Consider the following 27,658-nt stretch of genomic DNA (forward strand, 5'->3'; position numbering starts at 1 on the left):
TAACAGACCGCCCGCACTGAATCATTGTTGAACTCATTACACTTATCTCCCAACTGGCTACGCAACTTCTGATAACCTGAGGTTCCCACAAGAAAATAGAGTCACATACCAAATTTCCCTGCAGTACACTTATATCTGATCGAAGCTCAGATAATCCCTCGAAACAACGGACATCTAACCGATTGCTGAACCAACACACTCTGTAGTCCCATGCGACCTCTGAAGGATACCTCGTCCGAAAATAACTGCCCTAACTATACTGCCACTCATGGCTCATCTAATCATTCTGATCAATCCGATCGTGATAGACTAACAATCTGTCGCCACTGAATCCGACGCACAAAAAGGTGAATGCTACAAGAATAACTGTAGTATTACACCATACCCGGTCTCCTTCGGCCTACCATTCCCTGATTCCAATTATGTTGTGACATACTCAGAACCTTACGAACTGGCCCACACTGGCCTAAGTTATCCGAACGAATCTGTAAATGACACAGCCACCCTGCAGCATATCTGTATCTCCCACACTATCTGGCCGTTGTGAATGCTACGGCCCCCCCGTATTCTAACAACCCTTTCCACACTATCTGACTACTAGTGAATGCTAGGGCTCCCCCGTAGTTTTACAACACTTTCACCCTACTGACCATGAGTGTATGTTATGGCTCCCCCATAGTCTTACAACACTTTCATCATGACTAGCCATTAGTGAATGCTACGGCTCCCCCGTAGTCTTACAACACTTCCATTCCAACTGACCATTAGTGAATTCTACGGCTCCCCCGTAGTCTTACAACACCCTCATCCTAACACACCCGTAGACCAATACCTTACCCCTAATCTATTGATTCGAAATGCATACAGAGTCGAGCACGCACTCCACCGAACACCCGAACTGAACTCAATTCATGACTGGAGTCCAAACCTTCTTCCCCAAATTTCTGCTATCAAGCCCCCAAGAAGACACGATTCACATGCTGGGGAGTTTTACCGAACTCCAAACTCACACAACCCTCAGACCAAATAGCCACTTGGCCCGCAATCTTCCTCGATGAGGATGAGAAACCCATCCCGGTCTCATACATGTCCCTATCCTGAATACCTGCGCGATTCTCCCCCACTTAGATTCGACTAAGTCTTCATAATACATGAGATTTGAAGGATTCCCAATCCTTCTTACTCTTAAATAACCAACTGCTGACAACCTGTTTCTTACGCGTGCGAGTGCTCTATTGCTGGCTCAAACCCCAAAAGACCACACAACCCCAACAGACCACACAACCCCAAAAAAATCAGACGAACACTTCTTGAATCCAAGCAAAACTAGTAATCTTAGACGCCATGAGATGATGTCACACTTATATCTTGCAGTCCAACTAACCGATGTCGAGACCAAAGTCTCAACAGTATACCACTTCCCTAGCGCTTCCAAAAGCCAACTGAAGCATAATGGTTGAGTCACCAATCCTGACCGTAGACCTTCCGCATCATGTCTCTGAACCGATCCCAACCATAGACCTAGATAACATTGAACGCTCCAAACCATCAAAAAGGGAAACAACCTTCACTAACCACCCCGTAATTCACGGTATGCAAATCGCAGATGATCATGTTTGAAGGTACAATCCTATCATAAGCAGGGAAACAAACCCAAAGATACACTTACTAAACCTTGAAACAAAAAACTCAGGGTCTCGCACCTTGGCACACTCACCAGCTCTATCGTCCACGACTGAACTACAGTAGCTGAAGCAATCATTGCCCTAAGTCGGGCTACAAGCTACCCCCAAGACATAGTCTCTAATTCCGAAAGTGAAATAGATCTCACAATCAATCCTTGCCATTTGATACAAGAGATCCAAGGCGAACTCAAAATCCTGACAGTCCTTCCGCTACCTGGCTCACCACCGGAGTCGGGACCAAACCCTGGTCCTCCCTCATGTGTGCTCATCCTCATCTGGCAAAGCAATTATCCCCACTATTAGAACAAAACATAGAATTCTCCTTCCCATAAGCTTCTTAGATTCTCCAAGACTCTTACTGATTCGAGTATGGATCCTGTGCTTTCAGTAGTACGGGCCCATACTACCTTCCACACCTATGCGTACTTTCCTCAGCAATCCTCTCGAATCCTCCAAGTTACCTACTCCACTGGTGCACCAAGTATCCTCTAAACAGCAACACAATACCCACCAAAGCAACTCCTAGGCCTTCCCAGGTTCCCAACCTCACCCTGCCATCAGCTGCAGAAGAACTCCCCATGATGCCAGCAATCCACCTCCTGGATATATCGTCATATCCACTTAGTGGCTGACTCCCATCACTCAGAAGTTCCACAATGCACAAAGCAATCAACATTCATGTAGTGGCACTCCGATCCAAAGGACTATCATAGAATATTCAACCCATATATCGCAACTCGCGTTATCCACATCCATCCATCCTCACTATCGGTTGCCTTATGCATGCAAATTATACACAGAACAAGATGTAATAGACTGTCGAATAATAGACTCTACCCTAGGACCACAACCAGACAAGGAACAGGAAATAAGGAAAAATAAATTATTCTAAGGCCATAAGATCCTAACCGTATATAATTTTAAAAGCATACACATAGCAGTTACTAATAACAATAATCATTCTCATTCCAGCATGGCATCCAGTATCTCCAAGGCTACAAGCATCACATATCAGGCCAACTCTATCGCTGACTACTCAGCACTAGCATGCAAGTCTACCAACTCATATAACATATAAAGGCATCTCTCCTAGCCCTAAATAGCATGCGATTCACAGATTCATAATCAAATCAAAACATATAACAAATGTGGGTATTCTGGGGAAACTTAGTTAAGCTCGGTTGATTGCATGCACCACGCCCTTTCTTGTTTTAGAAAACTTTTTCCTTGAAAACATTTTTCTTTTTTCAAAACTTTACAGATCCTCAGTTTGAGTTCAGACACACCCAAAAGTACGTCTGAATCCCTCAAACCAAGGTTATGATACCAACTTGTAACGGCCCAAAAATGGAGGGTAAAAATTTCATTTTTAATATAACTAAAACATTGATACCATTTAATTCAAACATTTCAAACCATAGTCAAGTAAATCATTTATCAGAGTTTATTCCAAAATCATTCATCGCGGAAATAATAGGTGTGTGCACTGCGATGAATCCGAGCTCTTCTTTTCCAAACCGATGATACCTGAAACCAAAACTGTAAACCGTAAGCACAAAGCTTAGTGAGTCCCCCAAAGCATACCCCACACACAATCCACATAACACATATCATATTAGCTATAAAAGTTATCTCTACCGCATACCACATATCATATTAGCTATAAAAGCTATCTCTACCGCATACCACATATCATATTAGCTATAAAAGCTATCTCTACCACATAACAAATATCACATGAGCTGTAAAAGATATCTCCACCACATACCACATATCATATTAGCTATAAAGCTATCTCTACCACATATCACATATCATATTAGCTATAAAGCTATCTCTACCATATAACATTAGCTATAAAAGCTATCTCTACCACATATCCCTGCATAAGGATGTCGTGGGCTCCCCCACATGGTCTTACTCCTAAGTGTCATGGGCTCCTCCCATGGTCTTTCCCTGCCGGACAGCCATGGGCTCCCCCACATCGTCGTACATCCAAGTGCCATGGACTCCCCCTATGGTCCTTCCCTGCTAATATCACATAATCACTAACATACAACTTAGCCTAAAGCTAACTATCATACCACATATCTCTACTACAGCTAGTGTACCACATATCATAAAATGGGCCGGCCTTGGCGCCTTAGACCCATTGGTATGGTGAGGAGACTCACCAGGCACTGTCAACATCAAACAATACCCAATTAATAATTGGGTTCCAAGCCCAAGGTCCAACTCACACTCCAAAGGCCCAATAGACAAGTAATGGGCCAAAGCCCAACACATGGCCCAATTTTCCAAATTGGGCCCAAACCTCTACATGGACTTACTTTAAGGCCAAACCAATTATTCTAGTCCAAACAATTGGTATTCTGATAGCCCAATAGCTAAAAATCCTCAAGGCCCAATTATGGCCCACTTATGGCCTAATTTTCCAAATTGGGCCCAAGCCTTTCCAATGGGCCTTATCCTAAAGCCCAATAATTTCCTTAGTCCATAAATATGTTCCTAATTGGCCAACAAAGGCCCACATCAGCTTAGTCCAATAAATGGCCCAATAAGAACCCAAAACCCGATTAGGGTTTTTCACATGAAATGACGATTAGGGTGAAGTGTTCCTTCTTAACCCATTAAGGGCTTAATCCATTAAGGACTTAATCCATTAAGTCCAAACATACAATGAAATCGGGCTTGATTCATATCTTCACTCCAATGGTCCAAAATGCGGGTCCCGATAAGTCCAAACCAATAATCCCAAAATTAGGGTTTCTAACCCATTACAATCGAATTAGGCCCAAAAGCTAAGTCCATAGGCCCATTAGGATTTTGCTAGATGGGCACCACCCACTACCACCTTGTGTAGTGGTAACGGTGGTAGTTTTTGGGTTTTTCTTTTTATTATTGCTTTATCAAATACAACATACAACACAAGATACCAATTAAACATAAACTCACACTAACTAAACACACACACACACACAGCCACCCTAATGGTGGACGGTAGTGGTACACGGTGGCAGCCACCACCTCATGGTGGTGGTGGTGGCCTTTTCTTGGTTTTCCGGCTAGAAAAAACACACAATACACACAAAACTGACAGCAGTTTGTGAAATAGATCCAACCACCCACCTGGTGGCGTCCGACGGTGGTAATAGCATGAAATGACGGACAACAGCGGCAATCACCGGTGGTTTGCAATGACAACCACCACCTCATGGTGGTGGCGGTGGTTTCTTTTGGTCCACTGCCCAGCAAACACGTCGACATACGAGAGCCGAAAACACGCGAACCAACAACAATATGACTTCAACAAAAACGGGTGGCGGTAGCGCCACCAGAGCTAAGATGCATCGCCGCCGGATAGAAGGGGAATAGCGGTGTTTCAATGGCGAAGCTGCAGTGTTCACGGCCTCATCCGTTGGTTCAACAACCGGGTCGCGAATAGCGCAGGGTAGCGAGGCAGCAGGCGGCGGCCTTGTCCGAACGGAAGAATACACATGGCGGCAGCCGAACGTCGAAGGAATGAAGGTGGAGTGGGGGTGGAGTCACTGACGGAGAAAGGGAGTTGCAACTCGATCGTCCAAAGGAGTGGCGGTGATCGTCGGTTCCGGCAAGGCTAGGAGGTGGCGACCGGTAGCTTGGAGGTATAAGGGTGGTGCGGCTGCATGTCTTTTAGGCCTTATATACCCGACACACAAACATATTGCCATAATGGCAGAACTGGTCCCTCCCCATATACATCTTTGCAAAATGAGTTCGAAATTTACCCTTTCTACCCTGACTTCAGAAATTCCTTTCAACTCCAACCCCAAAATTTACCCAACAGCCCTCAGCTTTCAAAATCCTTTCATATCAAGTCCAATACTTACCAAACACCCCCTGTGTTCTAAAAATCTTTACAAAATAAATCCCAAAAATACACTTTAGCCCCCGAACAATCCAAATTATAACGTTTGGCTACCCAAAACCAACACTCCGCTAAATAATATGAATTTAGGGCGACTATTTGTTCATCAATTTTTATCTATTTATTTATTTAATAACCAGGATGTTACAACTCTCCCCCACTTAATTTAGATTTTGACCTCGAAATCATTGCTTACCATCCCTTACACACCCGACAATTTGGACGACATGGTCATAATCCTGGGCACACCCTAGCCTTCCCAGGGTAACCGTGACCACCCTTCACAAGGTTCTAGAACCTGAAGATGAACGAATTTCCTACAACAAGATCACCTCTACCCCGTCCGACTTCCGAGATCTCGAGAGGGTCTATCTCCCTGACAGACCGCCCGCACTGAATCATTGTTGAACTCATTACACTTATCTCCCAACTGGCTACGCAACTTCTGATAACCTGAGGTTCCCACTAGAAAATAGAGTCACAAACCAAATTTCCCTGCAGTACACTTATATCTTATCGAAGCTCAGATAATCCCTCAAAACAACGGACATCTAACCGATAGCTGAGCCAACACACTCTGTAGTCCCATGCGACCTCTGAAGGATACCTCGTCCGAAAATAACTGCCCTAACTATACTGCCACTCATGGCTCATCTAATCATTCTGATCAATCCGATCGTGATAGACTAACAATCTGTCGCCACTGAATCCGACGCACAAAAAGGTGAATGCTACAAGAATAACTGTAGTATTACATCATACCCGGTCTCCTTCGGCCTACCATTCCCTGATTCCAATTATGTTGTGACCTACTCAGAACCTTACGAACTGGCCCACACTGGCATAAGTTATCCGAACGAATCTGTGAATGACACAACTACCCTGCAGCATATCTGTATCTCCCACACTATCTGGCCGTTGTGAATGCTACGGCTCCCCCGTATTCTAACAACCCTTTCCACACTATCTGACTACTAGTGAATGCTAGGGCTCCCCCGTAGTCTTCCAACACTTTCACCCTACTGACCATTAGTGTATGCTACAGGTCCCCCATAGTCTTACAACATTTTCATCATGACTAGCCATTAGTGAATGCTATGGCTCCCCCGTAGTCTTACAACACTTCCATTCCAACTGACCATTACTGAATTCTACGGCTCCCCCGTAGTCTTACAACACCCTCATCCTAACACACCCGTAGCCCAATACCTTACCCCTAATCTATTGATTCGAAATGCATACAGAGTCGAGCACGCACTCCACCGAACACCCGAACTGAACTCAATTCATGACTGGAGTCCCAACCTGCTTCCCCAAATTCTGCTATCAAGCCCCCAAGAAGACACGATTCACATGATGGGGAGTTTTACCGAACTCCAAACTCACACAACCCTCAGACCAAATAGCCACTTGTCCCGCAATCTTCCTCGATGAGGATGAGAAACCCATCCCTGTCTCATACCTGTCCCTATCCTGAATACCTGTGCGATTCTCACCCACTTAGATTCGACTAAGTCTTCATAATACATGAGATTTGAAGGATTCCCAATCCTTTTTACTCTTAAATAACCAACTGCTGAGAACCTGTTTCTTACGTGTGCGAGTGCTCTATTGCTGGCCCAAACCCCAAAAGACCACACAACCCCAAAAATATCAGACGAACACTTCTTGAATCCAAGCAAAACTAGTAATCTTAGACGCCATGAGATGATGTCACACTTATATCTTGAAGTCCAACTAACCGATGTCGAGACCAAAGTCTCAACAGTATACCACTTCCCTAGCGCTTCCAAAAGCCAACTGAAGCATAATGGTTGAGTCACCAATCCTGACCGTAGACCTTCTGCATCATGTCTCTGAACCGATCCCAACCATAGACCTAGATAACATTGAACGCTCCAAACCATCAAAAACGGAAACGACCTTCACTAACCACCCCGTAATTCACGGTATGCAAATCGCAGATGATCATGTTTGAAGGTACAATCCTATCATAAGCAGGGAAACAAACCCAAAGATAAACTTACTAAACCTTGAAACGAAAAACTCCCTCGTGCAGTTTCCTGCAAGTACCGCACTAAATCCGGCCCCGCTGGCCTCTCAAAACTGACTCGGACTCTTGGGTCCCTTTCCAGGACCCTCCAATGTATGTACCTGATCTGATCCCCTCTTCTTAATGTGCTCTAAATCAATACCTGCTCTCGAGCTCTAGAAGTCATATCATTCCGGGTCTCGCACCCTGGCATACTCACCAACTCTATCGTCCACGACTGAACTACAGTAGCTGAAGCAATCATTGCCCTAAGTCGGGCTACAAGCTACCCCCAAGACATAGTCTCTAATTCCAAAAGTGCAATAGATCTCACAATCAATCCTTGCCATCTGATACAAGAGATCCAAGGAAAACTTAAAATCCTGACAGTCCTTCTGCTACCTGGCTCACCACCGGAGTCGGGACCAAACCCTGGTCCTCCCTCATGTGTGCTCATCCTCATCTGGCAAAGCAGTTATCCCCACTATTAGAACAAAACATAGAATTCTCCTTCCCATAAGCTTCTTAGATTCTCCAAGACTCTTACTGATTCGAGTATGGATCATGTGCTTTCAGTAGTACGGGCCCATACTACCTTCCACACCTATGCGTACTTTCCTCAGCAATCCTCTCGAATCCTCCAAGTCACCTACTCCACTGGTGCACCAAGTATCCGCTAAACAGCAACACAATACCCACCAAAGCAACTCCTAGGCCTTCCCAGGTTCCCAACCTCACCCTGCCATCAGCTGCTGAAGAACTCCCCATGATGCCAGCAATCCACCTTCTGGATATATCGTCATATCCACTTAGTGGCTGACTCCCATCACTCAGAAGTTCCACAATGCACAAAGCAATCAACATTCATGTAGTGGCACTCCGATCCAAAGGACTATCATAGAATATTCAACCCATATATCGCAACTCGCGTTATCCACATCCATCCATCCTCACTATCGGTTGCCTTATGCATGCAAATTATACACAGAACAAGATGTAATAGACTGTCGAATAATAGACTCTACCCTAGGACCACAACCAGACAAGGAAGAGGAAATAAGGCCAAATAAATTATTCTAAGGCCATAAGATCCTAACCGTATACAATTTTAAAAGCATACACATAGCAGTTACTAATACCAATAATCATTCTCATTCCAGCATGGCATCCAGTATCTCCAAGGCTACAAGCATCACATATCAGGCCAACTCTATCGCTGACTACTCAGCACTAGCATGCATGTCTACCAACTCATATAACATATAAAGGCATCTCTCCTAGCCCTAAATAGCATGTCATTCACAGATTCATAATCAAATCAAAACATATAACAAATGTGGGTATTCTGGGGAAACTTAGTTAAGCTCGGCTGATTGCATGCACCACGCCCTTTCTTGTTTTAGAAAACTTTTTCCTTGAAAACATTTTTCTTTTTTGAAAACTTTACAGATCCGCAGTTTGAGTTCAGACACACCCAAAAGTACGACTGAATCCCTCAAACTAAGGTTATGATACCAACTTGTAACGGCCCAAAAATAAAGGGTAAAAATTTCATTTTTAATATAACTAAAACATTGATACCATTTAATTCAAACATTTCAAACCATAGTCAAGTAAATCATTTATCAGAGTTTATTCCAAAATCATTCATTGCGGAAATAATAGGTGTGTGCACTGCGATGAATCCGAGCTCTTATTTTCCAAACCGATGATACCTGAAACCAAAACTGTAAACCGTAAGCACAAAGCTTAGTGAGTCCCCCAAAGCATACCCCACACACAATCCACATAACACATATCATATTAGCTATAAAAGTTATCTCTACCGCATACCACATATCATATTAGCTATAAAATCTATCTCTACCGCATACCACATATCATATTAGCTATAAAAGCCATCTCTACCACATAACATATATCACATGAGTTGTAAAAGATATCTCCACCACATACCACATATCATATTAGCTATAAAGCTATCTCTACCACATATCACATATCATATTAGCTATAAAGTTATCTCTACCATATAACATTAGCTATAAAAGCTATCTCTACCACATATCCCTACATAAGGATGTCGTAGGCTCCCCCACATGGTCTTACTCCTAAGTGTCATGGGCTCCCCCCATGGTCTTTCCCTGCTGGACAGCCATGGGTTCCCCCACATCGTCGTACATCCAAGTGCCATGGACTCCCCCTATGGTCCTTCCCTGCCAATATCACATAATCACTAACATACAACTTAGCCTAAAGCTAACTATCATACCACATATCTCTACTACAGCTAGTGTACCACATATCATAAAATGGGCCGGCCTTGGTGCCTTAGACCCATTGGTATGGTGAGGAGACTCACCAGGCACTGTCAACATCAAACAATACCCAATTAATAATTGGGTTCCAAGCCCAAGGTCCAACTCACACTCCAAAGGCCCAATAGACAAGTAATGGGACAAAGCCCAACATATGGCCCAATTTTCCAAATTGGGCCCAAACCTCTACATGGACTTACTTTAAGGCCAAACCAATTATTCTAGTCCAAACAATTGGTATTCTGATAGCCCAATAGCTAAAAATCCTCAAGGCCCAATTATGGCCCACTTATGGCCTAATTTTCCAAATTGGGCCCACGCCTTTCCGATGGGCCTTATCCTAAAGCCCAATAATTTCCTTAGACCATAAATATGTTCCTAATTGGCCCACAAAGGCCCACGTCAGCTTAGTCCAATAAATGGCCCAATAAGAACCCAAAACCCGATTAGGGTTTTTCACATGAAATGACGATTAGGGTGAAGTGTTCCTTCTTAACCCATTAAGGGCTTAATCCATTAAGGATTTAATCCATTAAATCCAAACATACAATGAAATCGGGCTTGATTCATATCTTCACTCCAATGGTCCAAAATACGGGTCCCGATAAGTCCAATCCAATAATCCCAAAATTAGGGTTTCTAACCCATTACAATCGAATTAGGCCCAAAAGCTAAGTCCATAGGCCCATTAGGATTTTGCTAGATGGGCACCACCCACTACCACCTCGTGTAGTGGTGACGGTGGTGGTTTTTGGGTTTTTCTTTTTATTATTCCTTTATCAAATACAACATACAACACAAGATCCCAATTAAACATACACACACACTAACCAAACACACACACACAGCCACCCTAGTGGTGGCCGGTAGTGGTACACGGTGGCAGCCACCACCTCATGGTGGTGGTGGTGGCCTTTTCTTGGTTTTCCGGCTAGAAAAAACACACAATACACACAAAACTGACAGCAGTTTGTGAAATAGATCCAGCCACCCACCTGGTGGCGTCCGACGGTGGTAATAGCATCAAATGACGGACAACAGCGGCAATCACCGGTGGTTTGCAATGACAGCCACCACCTCATGGTGGTGGCGGTGGTTTCTTTTGGTCCACTGCCCAGCAAACACGTTGACATACGCGAGCCGAACACACGCGAACCAGCAACAAATTGTCTTCAACAAAAACGGGTGGCGACAGCGCCACCAGAGCTAAGATGCATCGTCGGCGAATAGAAGGGGAATAACGATGTTTCGATGGCGAAGCTGCAGTGTTCACGGCCTCATCCGTTGGTTCAACAATCGGGTCGCGAATAGCGCAGGGTAGCGAGGCAGCAGGCGGCGGCCTTGTCCGATCGGAAGAATACACATGGAGGCAGCCGAACGTCGAAGGAATGAAGGTGGAGTGGGGGTAGAGTCACTAACAGAGAAAGGGAGTTGCAACTCGATCGGTCCAAAGGAGTGGCGGTGATCGTCGATTCCGGCAAGGCTAGGAGGTGGCGATCGGTAGCTTGGAGGTATAAGGGTGGTGCGGCTTCATGTCTTTTAGGCCTTATATACCCGACACACAAACATATTTCCATAATGGCAGAACTGGTCCCTCCCAATAAACATCTTTGCAAAATGAGTTCGAAATTTACCCTTTCTACCCTGACTTCAAAAATTCCTTTCAACTCCAATCCCAAAATTTATCCAACAGCCCTCAGCTTTCAAAATCCATTCAAATCAAGTCCAATACTTACCAAACACCCCGTGTCTTCTAAAAATCTTTACAAAATAAGTCCCATCAATACACTTTAGCCCCCGAATAATCCAAATTATAACGTTTGGCTCCCCAAAACCAACACTCCGCTAAATAATATGAATTTAGGGCGACTATTCGTTCATCAATTTTTATATATTTATTTATTTAATAACCAGGATGTTACACAACACTTTTTGGTAGGTTATACATTATCTTCCTATAATTTTATACTAGGTAGACCATGGATCCACGATATGAAGGTTGTCCCCTCAACATACCATCAGTGTGTTAATATGCCCACTTGATGGGGGACAGTAAAGATCACATGTGATCAACAAGAATTCAAGGAGTGCTACAAGACCACAATGAAATCTTCAACAATACCATGACAAGCATCGCAATTAAAGCAAGTGGCACGAGGTGTGCTAGAAAAAAGAGAGCAAGTTGTAAAAGAAGTGCCCCTAAATCATGAGGATCCTGAAGCCAAAGTCCTCATAGGATCCTCAATACCAGAACGAATCGAGCAAAAATTAACAAAGTTCCAAAAAGATAGAACGTCTTGAAGCATGAGGATATGACAAATATAGAAAAAAATATTATCACTAATAAACCTAACATTAATCCTTCTTTTAGACCAATACACCAAAAAGAAGTAAGTTTGCACCCGAGAGAAATCAGATCATCCAAGAAGAAGTAGAAAAAATTCTCAAGACAGGGATGATCAAGGAAGTGAAGTTCTCAGGGTGGCTGGCCAACATGGTCGTAGTACAAAATAGGAATGGAAAATGGCGAGGATGTATGGATTATACAGATCTTGACAATGCTTTCCTTAAGGATCCTTTCCCCTGCCACACATAGATTCCATGATAGATGCTACGACTGGCCATGAACTGCTAACGTTAATGGATGCATCAGCAAGGTTCCAACAAATTCAAATGGAACCATTTGACCAAGAGGATACCGCATTCATAACCCCAACAGGTATATATTGATATACTTATATGCCTTTTGGTCTTACAAATGTAGTTGCAATGTACCAAAGGATTATTAACCAGATGTTCAAGGATAAACCGGGGGACACCATGGATGTCTATATCGATGACATGGTGGTAAAATCAAAGAAAGATGAAGATCGCCGCAAGGATCTTGAAGAGGCCTTCAACATACTATACGAATACAACATGAAGCTGAATCCTTCCAAATGCCATTTTGGAATGAGACCAGGCAAGTTCCTTGGATATATTGTTAGGCCGGGATCCCAGATTTATATTTAGGATCCTTAAACATACTTCAGGATCCTGATTATTATCATCTATTTTCCTAACATCTATAACATATATATTCTTCTTTATTTTTCTCCCATGTGCAGAAATAGTCAACTAAAGACTTATTCTCAATGAAGAATCATCTTAACCAGGAAAAAGACTCGGAATACCAAGTCAAATAACGTCTATAAGCTGATCTCGGAGGATCCCAGAATTATCAGACTTCTTGTTGTTAGCATTAGACTATAAATAACACCTGTATTCATCACACTACACACACGGTTAGCTCATCTATGATATTTGTACTTACATTTTCACATTCATCTCTGTAATAAACATTTTCCATTTATAAAATCATCAAGGCAGGTGAACATTATCACCTCCCAAGGTTTTGTGTCGTAGATCCTAGCAAGGATCAAGGGCTTTCCTTGTAAACCGCTTGTGTCACTTTGATCGTTATTTTGTACTTGTTTTATCGTGAACATCACAGCCACTCACACAATTTTGTTAAGTTTCTCTTGTGTAATTTTTAACCAAAACAATTTGGGGCCACTGTGGGGCTGTGGTGTTCAAAATATTTCAAAAAATCATGTTTGTACAATCGACCCTGTCCTCTTCCTCAATTTCTCCCATTTCCTCCAAAAACCTTCCACCACCTTCATCTGGAGCTCCTAAGAAAGCCTCGGTAGCACCAAAGAAAAACACATCTCCGACCGCTACCCAAGGACTCCAGGATCCTCCTTTGCAGATTTCCTATAATGAAATCTTCGCTATGATGAAGAGACTGGAACGACAAGTAGCTCAACAGCAGCAGGATAACAGGACAATTCTCAAGGAAGTGGAGAGAACGAGGACAGAAATCCAAAAGCCTCAAGAAGCAGCACCCTCGGTCTTGCAGCCCAAGATCGTGAACTTTGATAACACGGGATGCCCTTTACTTTAGCTTCAAGGGCATTAAACTTATGATGGTCATGTTTGGAATATGGTTTTGACTTATAGGATCTTTGGGCCGAAGATTCGGCCTTCCTATTAGGTTGATCATTTGAGCTTGGTGGGCTGCTCCTTTTTGGATCTCATTGTCTTCTTCGAGCCTTATGAACCTTAATGATATGCTCCCAACTTTGTCCATCCCATTACATGGAGTTATTACGAGGTCTTCATAGAATGGAGAATCATTCTTTAAGCCCATTTCAACGGCCTCGACTGTAGTCGCCATGTCAATGTCGGGGATACTCAGAGCTTCCCGATCTTGGAGACAAAGTAAGATGGCCAAGAAAAGGAGAAAAGTCCACCACTTGGAAGGACAAATCTAAATGGTGTGCGTAACAAGAAGACTTTGGTCGTATCACGGACGATTTCATAGCTCTTAGGAAGGAGATCAGCTACCTCTTAGGCAAAGGATACCTAAAAGAAATCCTTGGAAGAAGAAAGGTGTCACACCCCGTTAAAGCGGAAACACGAAGGGTGACAGGCTAAAGTCTCATAACACAAGGTAAATAGGATTACCAACTATAATCATTGAGAATTTTACGTTTACATCATATTCAAAACAATATTATATTTTAGTTCCATACTACATAGTCTAGTACATAACAAGAGCAATAAACATACATCATTGTGGCATCTTAGACTAGCTCACTAACTGTTTCCTAAATAACATGAAAAAACGTGGGTCAACTATAAAATAGTTGGTGAGTTCACAGGTTTAAAAAGGTACCTCATTTCAGTATGAAAATATAGATTTGTTCAACAAAAGTTCCAACTCAAAATGAGTGTTGAATGCCAAAGCACTTTGTTCACAACCAAGCCTCATTCCATCATGTCCATGGTTCCCATGATGCCAGTTCACGGAAATATGCACTCGCTGTTCTCAGTTATTGGAGGCAGTCTACCCCAAATAGCCCTATCCATAAGACCGTCAACTCAGATACGAGTTAATAGGTTCTCGGGGACTTAACATATAAAGTTCATAGACTAGAGTTTATATCACCAAGTTCATATCAAACGTTCATATCATAAAGTTCATAGCACAAGTTCATAACACAAAGTTCATAAAAGAGTATCGTTCCAAGCTCATTAAGTTCATAAAACAATATTGTTCCAAGTTCAATAAGTTCATAAAACAAGGCTCAACAAGTTCATAACACAAAGCTTAGCAAGTTCATAAAACAATACAAATAGTTCATACCACAAAAAAGTAAAAAAGGGGGCTGTGAATACTCACTAGGGAGAGTTTGCGGTTTGAGCTTCATGGTTCGGTGTTGTAGACATCGATTTCTACTAGTGCCCTATGGAAAAATACTTTCTTGTGTTCAAAAATCCATAAAGGCATGAAAATGAACTCCAAAAATTGTAAAAATTTATATTCTTGTACTAACAGGGGGTATTAGTGTCCATTAATTTTATAGAAACTTTTGAATGTCATTTGTTATTTATTTGCAATTCAAGTCTAAATAATAGGAAGAATTCAAAGTAAATAGCAAACAATTGCAAAAATTCTGAAATTCATTTTACAGGTTCTCAAAATGTTACCAAAGTTGGGAAAAATATTGGTTTAAGCCCTTGAGTCCTATGACCTAGTTTTGTAAATTCATGCTCTAATTCAATAAAAAAATCTGAAGAAAATAGCAAATAGTGACCAATTTATATAAAACCTTATATGGGATCCTTATTTTGTGAATACATTTGTTCTACAAGTTTTCAGATTTTTATCGCATCTGTAAATTATTATTTTGAATTTATGGCCATTAAATTCTTATTTTTGTAGAAAAATAAGAATTTTGTTTAAGCAGTTGGGGTTTCACAGAACACCTCTTAAAATCATGAGGTTTCATAAAGCAAATTGGTTCAGAATTAATTCTGAGCTAAATGGGGGATTCAACCCCAATAAATTTTGAAATGTAGCACTAACTAGTGCATAAGTTTCAAATGTAGCTGGAAGTTCGAGAGTTTGTGGTGAAACTTTTATGGGGTTTTAATTCATGAAAATTTTGGCCTTATGTTATGGATGTGTTAAGTTTATAAAATATTTTTCCCCAGATTTATTGTGGGGTTTAAGACCTCTGATCATGTAATGGAAAACTAGGTGTTACGGAAAAATTGTTGTTTGCGCAACTGTTTTGTAAAAATCTCCCAAAATCAAATTATTAATGTTTTACAGTAAGGACACATAGGTTCGAATGTTAACTCAGGTAACTAGTCTTCAGAAAAAGAATATCGTGATTTGGCAAGAAATGAGTGAGTTATATCTTTTTAAAGTCGAGTAAACAAATCTGCCAGAATGTTGAAAAGTAAAACTCATGAAAACATAGTTCGAACTCTTATTGTACCAAATGATATCGGTTTCTTTTTCTTAGATTGAGATAGAAAAACATTATATTAAAGATATTCTACAGTAATACTTGTTTCTAACCATTTGATCTTACATGCAACCAATCTAGTTGAGACTAAACTTTTGAAAAATCGGTTTTTGGTGCTAGATAAGGCTTGCAGGTGCTCACCTTTGCTCTTGACTTTGGTTTCATCAAGGATCATCAGTATTTACAGAACATTCAACATGTTTTTGGTGGTGATCTACAAACATCATGATCAAACAAAGGTTCTTGGCAAGAACATGCCTTAGAAATTGAAAATAGAATGAGAAAATGACTAAAACTTGTAGATATTCGTTATGGGTCTTCAAGAGATGTATGATAATCACTTACTCTTTGATGTGGAGCTTCAAAAACACCCAAAATATGGCTGAAAGTTCGTGGTTGAGGGGCTGATTTCTAGAGAGAGAAAGTGAGGTTTCTAGAGAGAAGGAAGAGGAAAAGTGTGATTTTGTCTCTCTGGATAGGCTATCTCTCTCGTCGTCTCTTTGGGGCTATACTCAACCAAAATCGGACACTAAAGTACAAGAGTGTAGGTAAATATATGAACAATGGAGTGACTGAATCTCGCTCAGTGACTGTGAACCTAAGTTCGCTTTTTCGCTCTGATATTAACATGCAAAATCTGGTCTCGGGATTTTGCAATATAGGAGCCAAGATGTAATGTAAGGAGTGAGAGAGAGTGAGTAAGAGGTTGTGTATGGCCGAATTTTTGGGGAGGAGAGAGGGTTATTATGAGACCTTTCTTGGTAAGGGTACTCTCTTAGAGTCTTCCCTTAACTTTTACAAAAAATTGGCTTTAATTTTTATAAAAACTGTAAGTTTTTTCATAAACTTCCAACAGTTTATTTCTTGGTTATCTTGAATTAAGTTATAAAAATGATAACTTATGATTTGAATTAAGTTATAAAAATGATAACTTATGATTTGATTTTTATAAAATTGTAACTCGATTTTTTTTAGAAATAAATTCATAAACTTGAATTATCTTGAATTAAGTTGTAAAAATGATTACTTATGATTTGATTTTTATAAAATCAAATTTTTATGTTTCAAATAAATGAAATAAAGGTTCATAACATGTGAATTTAGGATTGGAAAATCATTGGATTATATTTTTGGCTCATAATTCAAATTATGATGTGTGGATATTATTTCCAACTTGTAATTAAATCAAATTATGATTTAATTAAATTGATTTTTATAAGTTATCAAACTAGTTAAGCACGTCATATGTTCCGATTATGAAATTCGGGTATTCTACATACCCATGAGCTTTGATCTTCCGACCACGGTTTTGGTGTTTAGTTTTGAGATTGAACTTTGGAACTTTACAACCTAGTCGGAGTACTCACATATCAATGTGACTGCTTAGTACAAGCTAAGTTACAATACTTATTCCAAGGGATCTATTAAGTCATGATCTAGCTCAACTTGTTGCATCTAAAGCCAAGTTATGTACACGCATGGAAATGACAAGGTTCTAGATGAGTCCTAACCTGAATTTTGACGGTTGTCACAAAAGGAGAGATCCAAAGAGAAAGATCAGGATCCTCAGAAGATCCTCGACATACCAGGATCCCCTTCTGCTGACGCCAAGGTAATCAATATGATCTCTGGAGGATCTGACATTTATGGTACCTCTTATTCTACTGCAAAGAGACACGCCCAGGTTTCAAAAAAAGAGAAAAAAAAAGGGCAACAGAAGAATACGTCAATCATAAACGACAAAGAGATCACCTTCGACGAAGCAGGTAGACAAGATATTCAGGATTCTCACCATGACGGATTGGTGATCACTCTATACATCGCCAACCATTTTGTCAGAATGATCCTTGTCGATGGAGGATCCTCAGTCAACATTATACTCCTGGACGCATTAAAAAGAATGAACATCCCAGAGTCTGATATAGTGAGAACATCCTCAATGCTGATTGAATTCAACGGCGAAACCAAACACACTATCACCGAAATAAAGCTACCTATCTACATTGAGGGGCTAAACTCTATGCAATGTTTTTGTGTAATTGATACGTTATCATCTTATAATATTTTACTAGGTAGACCATGGATCTACGAAATGAAGTTTGTCCCATCGACATATCATCAGTGTATGAAGATTCCTACCCCATGGGGAATAGTCAAGATCTCAAGAGATCAACAAGAATCTAAAGAATGCTACAAGAATTCGATGAAATCTTCGACGATACCACGACAAGCAACAATTAAATCAGGGGCCACGAGACTTACTGGAAACAAGAGAGCAAGATGTAAAAGAAGTTCCCCTAAACCATGAGGATCCTAAATTCAAAATTTCCATAGGATCCTCAATGCCTGAAAAAATCAAACAAAATCTTATAAAGTTCCTCAAAGCTACAAGCTAAACATTTTCATGGAAGCAAGGGGACACGACATGTATAGAAAAAAATATAATAACACATAAACTTAACATTGATCCATCTTTCAAACCAATACACCAAAAGAGAAGGAAGTTCGCACCAGAGAGAAACCAAGTTATACAAGAAGAAGTTGAAAAACTTCTTAAAACATGAATGATCAAAGAGGTGAAATCCCCAAGGTGGCTAGCTAATGTAGTCGTGGTACAAAAGAAGAATGGTAAGTGGATATTGTGTGCAGATTACACGGATCTTAACAAGGCTTGTTCCAAGGATCCTTTCCTATACCACACATAGACTCCATGATACACGCGACAGCAGGTGATGAATTATTAACCTTCATAGATGCATCAGCTAGATTCGAACAGATCCAGATGGAGCCATCCGACCAAGAGGATACGCCATTCATAACTTCGATAGGTATCTATTGTTATACTTCCATGCCATTTGGTCTTAAAAATGCAGGTGCAACATACCAAAGGCTAGTCAACAAAATGTTCAAAGAGAAATTGGGGGACACCATGGAAGTCTACATCGATGACATGGTGGTCAAGTCTAATAAAGTTGAAGCTTACCTCAAGGATCTTGAAGAAGCCTTGTACACACTAGAAGAATATAACATAAAGCTAAATCCCTCCGAGTGTCACTTTGGAATGAGATCAGGCAAGTTCCTTGGATACATGGTGACCAAAAGAGAATTTGAAACAAGACTAGAGCAAATCAAGGCCATCATCGATCTAAGATCACCATCCTCGACAAATGATATTCAAAGACTAACAGGAAGAATGGCAAAATGGTCCGTGAAACTAAGCACATATGACATAAAGTATGAGCCAAGATCCGCTATTAAGCCTCAAGCATTGGCAGACTTTGTGGTTGACTTTAGTGATGATCTACAAGCTTAAGTAGAATTAGAAGCCAAATACCTTCTAGAAGAAGAAAACATGGGAAGATGGACACTATTCATAGATGGAGCATCAAACCAAAGAGGAACTGGCCTAGGGATCATACTAAAATCGCCACAGGAGGACATCCTAACCCAAGAATTCAACTGTGAGTTCAATGCAACCAACAATGAAGTAGAATACGAGGCACTGATCATGGGACTATAGTTAGCCTAGGATCTTCAAATCAAGGATCTTCAGTTATTCACCGATTCTATATTATTAACTAACCATTTTATTGGATATTATGTAGTAAAAGGAGAAGGACTAGCATTATATCTCCAGATCCTTAAAAATTTAGCATCAGAATTCGAAGCATTTAGCGTAAACCAAGTTCCTAGAGAAGACAATGCGGAAGAAGATGCTTTAGCTAAGCTAGGATCTTCTCTTAGGATCCACCAGAAACCAGTATCCCGATAATCCACGTGGTGATCCAAGCGATCGAGGATCCTGCCAAAAGACTGAAGGATCCCAACGATCATGAGCAAACTACTAACGTCGCTACAATCGATGATCCTGATTCTCAACTTCCTTATCAGGATCCTAAAAGCAAGGATTCTTGCCCAACCTCAAGATCCTAGATCCAACCTATTCTGGAATACCTCCATAATAGCACGATACCAAAAGAAGAAAAAAATGACGGAACATTCAGAACAAGGGTCTCAAGGTTTGTTATAATCCAAGGTAAGTTATATAAAAAATCTATGGCAGGTCCATACCTTAGATGCTTAGAAGATCATGAAGATGCAGAAGTTCTAAACGATATACATGAGGGAGACCGCGAAAATCACACCGGGGGCAGATCCTTGTGCTCCACAGTGTTAAGGACAGGATACTACTGGCCAACCATGAAGAAATATTCCTTCATTCATGCTAAACAATGTGATTATTGTCAAAGACATAGCAACATCTGACATAAACCAGTAGAACCTCTACATCCTATCATCTCCCCTTGGCCATTCATGTAATGGGGGATAGATATAGCGGGCAAATTGTTGGTAGCTCCTAGAGAAAAGGTCTTCATACTAGTGATGACCGACTACTTCTCAAAGTGGATAGAAGTTGAAGCCTTTGTCCAGATAAGATACAAAGAGGTAGTCTCATTTATTAAATGCAATATCTTGACCAGGTTCGGGATCCCTTCCGAAATCATGTGCGACAACGGATCCCAGTTCATAAGAAAGAGGACAAGACACTTTTTCACGAGTTGGGAAGCGAGATGATAATGTTCACTCCTGTTCACCCTCAAGCCAACGGTCATGCAGAATCTAGCAACAAAATCATAGTCAATAACTTGACGAAAAGGATAGACGAAAAGAAAAGAAGATGGGCAGAAGAACTTCCTTTTCTACTATGGGCAGATAGGACCATCCAAAGTAGCCACGGGTCAAGCCCCATACTCCTTGATGTTCAGAGCAGAAGCAATGATCCCCACTGAAGTAGTGATCCCAACAACAAGATACCTACTTCAAAATCAAGAAAAAAATGACAGGATCCTGGCCCAAGATCTTGAAACTATTGATGAACTCAGGGATCTTGCCAATATCCGCATCGCTGCTCATCAACAGAGAACCACCAAGGCATACAACAAAAATATATAATTCAGAATATTCCAAATAGGAGACTTGGTACTAAGGAAAACATTCCAAAACACCAATGATCCTAGTGCAGGTAAACTAGCACCTAATGGGAAGGAGCGTATCTCATAGATGACGATGCAGGAAAGGGGGCATATTGGCTAGCTACTCCCGATGGAGATGTCTTGCCAAGATCCTGAAATTCTATACATCTTAAAGCTTATTATTCATATTCCAACATACTCAAGGTACACATACTCTTTACCTTTACCCTTTATTTTTTATTTTCTCTCTTCAAATACGCTTACTAACTTAAGCACCGAAGGGGCGTTAGCTAGACTAACGCCCACCCCTATCTAATGTTTGATGTGCGCAGGGATTCAAGGATCTTGACACATAAGGATCCTGACACACAAGGATCCTGACACATAAGGACCTTGACACATAAATATCCAAGGATCCTTACATATAAGGATCTTGACGTTTGAAGATCCTGGCACTTACGACTCCCATAGCTACAACGTTCTATAATTTTTTAACATAACTAAGAATAGAGACAGATCATCTCTAATATGAATAAGGGTACTTAATCCCCTCTAAGGTTTAAAGAGTTAATTACCTCTTTCATACGAGTTAAGGTTTCTACACCTTGCTTGGGCGAACGTTATCTGTTTTCGTCAAAAAATTACAGAAGTATAAATCAACCAAATTGAATGAGCGGCTGTGATGTTTGAAATGTGCAATAGAAAAAGGTAATGAGAATGACACGATTTTTTACAAGGAAAACCCTTGATCCTTGCTAAGATCTCCGACACAAAACCTTGTGAGGTAATAATGATCACCTGCCTTGATGATTTTATTAATATAAAATGACGATTTCAAAGAGTATTTCGGTAAGAACAAGCGAAAAAATTGGTAGAGTAAGCTAAGAGTCAGTAGAGTGTGTTGTGTGCAAGATACATGTGTCAATTTATAGTCTAAACTAGCTAACAAGATGTCCGATATTCTCGGGATTCTCTATGACCAGCTTTGTGAACGGTTATTGACTTAGTATTCTGGGTCTTTAGCATAGTTGAGACGAAAATGTATTGATAGTAAGTCTTCTCTTGACTATATCTGCACATGTCTTAGTTAAGAACGAAATATAACCATTGTAAATGTTAGTAAATAATAATAACGGTGATAGTCGGGATCCTGAGATAGTTGATGATCCTGAATATCTGAGGAGGTCTTGAGGATCCTAAATGCTTTGAGGATCCTGGCTCTAACAATTGCCCCCAAGTGATTCCTGAAAATAAGTGAGTTAGTTTCGATAATATTGAAGAAATACCTTAAAGTAAATAAATGAAAAAGAGATAATAGTAATTTTTAAATTTTAATCCTTAACGGCTAGAATAATTTAAATTCTAACAGATGGATTACTAGATGTTATCAAGTGGTCAAATCAGCTGTTGGTTTAGTATAAATAGAGATGGTTTGTCTCGTTATTTTATTTACTCTCGCTTGCTATCTTTCAATTACCGGGGATTTATTATAAGGTAATTATCTCTTTTTCTTCTACGTTTTTACTTCTTCTATCATCGTTAGAAAAATGGTTGTTTCTCGCAAAAACATCTTAGCTCTCCCTAAAGGCGACTTCATCGACCAAGGGACTCTCTCCTACAAGGAGACATGGTCCTTCGGCGACGATGGTATTGATTCTTTGGGACTCAATGGATCCTTCCCTCCTGAAGCTATTTTCAGGCCCTTCGACCATCTCATCCAACCTGACTTTGTTTCTCCTACCTAGGTGTGTTTCCCCGAGTACCCCTTCTCCCTCAATTTGAAATACTCTTTCCCTGGGATTGTCTCTGAATTCTTCAGGGTGAATGGATCTCATATATTCAGGCCATGCCAATTGTTTGGCGGATCCTATACTTGATTGACCAAGTAAATCAGTCGAAAGGCCTTGATATAGGTCTTCCTGAGCTGGCCTGCATATATGATCTCACAACCTTTGGGAATTCTCGCTTTCTCCTCAAAGTCAGAACCCACAGATCTCCTCTAGTTCTGAAAACCAACCATAATGACGGAGATTGGAAAGAAAAATACCTTTTTGTGAGACGTGACTATGTTCCTAGTAGGGATCTCCTGACGGATGCCTGGGTCAAGAAGGGTAGGATTCTTTTATATTAATATAAGGATCCTAGTATTCACATCTTCTTATTTTGTTTTCTTTTTTGCAGCTTTCAAATTTGAAGAGCTCGTCCCTGTTGCTGAGAAATCTGAAGAGAAGATCGAGAAGTTATTGGCCCTGTCTAAAGCTGATAGATCCTTTAGATTTGATCAAGCCACTCTGCAAGGAAGTTTTTATGCCACTAACCTCATGTCGAAGGGTAAGGACCCTTGATTCCTTTTGCTTGTGATGAAGATTTTTAATAGTCTTCTATTACATATTTATATAGGATCCAAAGTCACTCGCTCCAGTGCTCGCTTCACACTCACTGATCTTGACATAGCCATGTCGAAGGATCAGCTGATGGTGAAAAAGGAGAAGAGCTCATGTTCTCTTCCTCCTAATAGATCGACCATTGACTTGACAGTGAAGACCCCATGATCCCGGAAAAGGAAAACTGTTGAGCCTGTATGTCTATCTTTGGAGAGCCTTGGGGCTGAGGAAGCGCAACAAAAATTGGTCTCTTTCTCCCAAGCTGTAAGTATTGGTTTTATTCTCACTCTATCATTTATTCCAAAAATTTGTCTCTTTTATTCTCACTGTGGCTGACCGAAGGTTGGGAGAAGAAGGATGTGGCCGTTGATGACCAGGCTAAGCTCTAGGCCTGCAAGAAGTTAGTTTACGTAGTTTTTGTTTTCATCAGTAATGTAAAACAATTAATCTTTTTCTTGGGTTGGTTTGCAACCCCTTTTGAATGTAATGGTTGTGTTTTATTTTTATATATCTCTTTATTTTTCTACATGACTGTTACGATAATAGGATCCTTAAATAATCAGTATCCCGTAAAACTTTGTTCCTGCAAACAATCCTGAGACAAAATTCTTTCAGTGAATCATTTTAGTATACTCGAATTCTGATAACCTAATGATTTTTGCTTAGGATCCTAGAAAGTTCTGGATCCTTAAACATTACTTAGAGGTTTTTGAGAATAAGGATAGATGGAACCTGATTGTCTTCGGGTTTTTCCTTAAGCTTCATAAGCTTTTCAATCTTAGAATTTACTAAGGATAAATCTCAACTTAGGAAAGAACTTAGGATCGCTATCGACTTCTGATGATAAGGTTCTTACTGATGAGGATCCATACCGATGAGGATCCTTAATGTTGAGGATCCTTAAGGATGAGGATCGGTCATGATGAGGATCCTTAATCATTAGATCATACGGGGGAATTCCCTTCTTAGGATAAGCTGTTTAGGTTATAAACCTTGACAAAATTCTTGGGTAATATCATAAGTTCGATTGATAACATGTTAATGTTATGTACCGGGGAGGATCCCAACTTGTGAAGTATTTCATGGGAAAGATCCCTACTTATGATAACATGAAAATGTTATGATTCTTGTGTATTTTTTGGGGAAAAATCCCAACGTGTACTAACATGAAGATGTTACAAACCTTATGTAATTCCAGGGGTAAGATCCCAATTTTAGATAACATGAAAATGTTATAAACCTTAAGGATGTCAACTCATGTTCAAATATAAGAGGGTTGCCAAGCCACTGCATCGTGAAATAATCCCCTTATTCGTATCACATAGTTAGATATCGTGCGTTCAAGCGAGGTGTATAAACCTTAGTTCGTGTGAAAGAGGTAATTAGCTCTTTAAACCTTAGAGGGGATTAAGTACCGTTAAATGTAGGAGAGATGATCAGCCTATATCTGACATCCCCATTTTCACGGCCAAAAAAGACTGATTTTGTTTATGCTTTATAAAATTCAGAGTACCTCTTTTAATAAAAATGTTGCGGAATTTGTTCTCAGAAAAACATGATAAATACGTTATCAAATCATTTCCGAAGAAACGTATTTTTATTCATTTTCAAAACCTTGGGATGTCATCGTCAATACAGAAACATAAGCATAAATAAAACTAACATTCATTTACACTAGTGATCTACATCTTAATCTCTCAGTGTAAAGTAGCTTCATATCGACACATGTGATACAAATAATCTTGAGTGGGTCAGGTTGGGAAACCTGGTGACTACCTAGGGCTTTCAACCCACAATAATATAATTATTATGTTTAAACATCAAACAATCAACCCAATTACCCATCCCCATTATCTTCCTTACTCTTAAGGTCTACCCTAAGAGTCATTTATCCTGCATTCGTTCATTCTGAAGTCCATTGCTTCCAGGGTTTATATGACAGACGCTAAGTCCATAGCTGCCAATGCTCGTTCGTAAAGCACTAATTCCATAGCTGCTAAAGTTCATTTATCGGGTACTAAATCCATAGCTACCAGTGTTTATCTAATAGGTACTAAGTCCATAGCTACCAACGTTTATCTAAAAGGTACTAAGTCCATAGCTACCAACGTTTATTGAATAGGCACTAAGTCCATACATGCTGATGTTATTTGTTAGGTACTAAGTCTATAGCTGCCAATGTTCACTCATATCATCTTTCATCTCTCATCATTCATCTACCCATGTTTTACCCAACATATTCATAGATGTAAAATACATATACAGTATAAATTATTTAAAACATGTATAAAATCGTTAATCCAGCATAGATAACAAGTATATAGAGAATATGCACACATAGCATGTAATTTATATAAAATACTTCATATCTATGTGTAAGATGAAAGTAACAATGCACTCACTTGTTAAGGTGGTGATTCCAAACTCAGACAGCGCTTTGCTTCTTAAAAATAATTTCCTTCGACGAAACCTAGTATTTTTATCACTACATTTTAGTCTAATATTTACCATGACTAATTATTAGTCTTATTATTATTATTATTATTATATAAGCGTTTAAACAATATTTTCCAACCACTATGTACAAACAGGGGCCAGACATAAAACACCGGAGGGCAGGACCATTTTGGCATATAACACTTCTAAAGTCCAACAACCCTATGCTGCCCTTCAAACCAAATTCCCCGTACCGCGAGTAGTTAAAAAGATATTATAACGACACTTATATAAGTCATAATAATAGCCCAAATATTTATTATAAGTTCATAATAACAATACTAATTTTAAATATAAGCTATATTAAAATAGGGTAAGCATAACTTACTTACAAGGGGGGTTTAGCTAGGAGTCGGGCTCTGCAGGGGCAGAACTTCGTCGCTGAATCTTTCTAGGAAAGATTCGTGCAGCGTTTCAGCGCTCACCTTACTATATACTAAAACTACAGAAAGAGAAGTCGAATCACGAGGGACCGAAATGCTCGGGGGATAAGGAGAGAAAGACTCTTGAATCAATAGAATGGTGCAAGAAATATGAGAGCCCAAGGCTTTTATTTATAGTAATTAAATTTACAAAAACTACCCTCCATAATTACTTAATGACCTTATAGTTATATAAACGACTAAACACCCCTTCATAATACTATTTTAAATAGATTTAACGATATGTGTACTAAACTAATGTCGAAAGTACTCAACACTAGTCTTATAATGACCGCATCGTCGATACCTTTCTAATGATAGATACATTTGTATATATATGTATACGTATATATGATTTATACTTTATTTTAATACGTAAATATGCTATTATAATTTATAACTCGTTCATACGAACTCCGTTTTTGACATTCTTTATATGCACGCGTAGGCGAAACCGTACCCTACATCTTTCGTTTAGACTCTGTCGGCTAATTTTGAATTTATTTTTAAAGTTATATTTTTAACTGGCCGGGACAGGAAAAGTCTGTTAAAAATTCATAACTTCTTCATCCAACGTCCGTTTTCGTCTGTCTTTTTACCGTTGCGCTACTATTAACGAGATCTTCGATTCTCGTTTAGGTTGTGTCAGCCAAAAATCGACCGATCTAAAATTCGAATTTTGGGTTGTGCACTACTTTGACAAATCTTAGAAAAATCGTACCTTCCTCATACGAAGTCAGATTTTGACGTTCTTTTTATGCACACTCTTGGTTTAACGTATATTACAAGTTTCACTTAGATATCTAACGCTAAAAATTAGTTTATCAAAAATTCACTTTTTACGTTACGCGGTGTCGTGCCGGTTTCGCCGTAAAACTTCGACGGGCCATAACTTCATCGTTATAACTCGGATTTCAGCGTTCTTTATATGTACGGAACCCTTGTGAATAACTTGCTTAATATTATTCATTCTAAGTAATCTCCTATAAAAAAATTATTTTTGACGCTTATTGTCTCTAAAGTGACTAGCCCGAATCTGCAGGCGTTACAATTATCTTCCCCTTACGATGATTACGTCC

The 27,658-nt window shown here is 40.0% G+C and overlaps 1 protein-coding gene across 1 annotated transcript; it reads left to right on the forward strand.

Moving 5' to 3' along the window:
• The first annotated feature begins 17,925 nt into the window (after positions 1-17,925).
• LOC145127643 (uncharacterized) lies at positions 17,926-19,617 on the forward strand. Its single transcript, XM_079062797.1, has 2 exons — positions 17,926-18,586; positions 19,178-19,617. The coding sequence occupies exons 1-2, from the start codon at positions 17,926-17,928 to the stop codon at positions 19,615-19,617; spliced, it is 1,101 nt and encodes a 366-aa protein (XP_078918923.1).
• The last annotated feature ends 8,041 nt before the right edge of the window (positions 19,618-27,658 follow it).

The sequence above is a fragment of the Lactuca virosa genome, chromosome 7, assembly GCF_052849685.1.
Source record: "Lactuca virosa cultivar CGN04683 chromosome 7, Lactuca_virosa_CGN04683_v6, whole genome shotgun sequence".
NCBI classification, from domain to species: Eukaryota; Viridiplantae; Streptophyta; class Magnoliopsida; order Asterales; family Asteraceae; genus Lactuca; species Lactuca virosa.

Coding starts and splice junctions, on each gene's coding strand:
- LOC145127643 (XM_079062797.1), top strand. CDS start 17,926: ATGATCTCTGGAGGATCTGACATTTATGGTACCTCTTATTCTACTGCA. Junction 18,587..19,177: donor TGGAAACAAGAGAGCAAGAT/GTAAAAGAAGTT, acceptor TTAAAAATGCAG/GTGCAACATACCAAAGGCTA.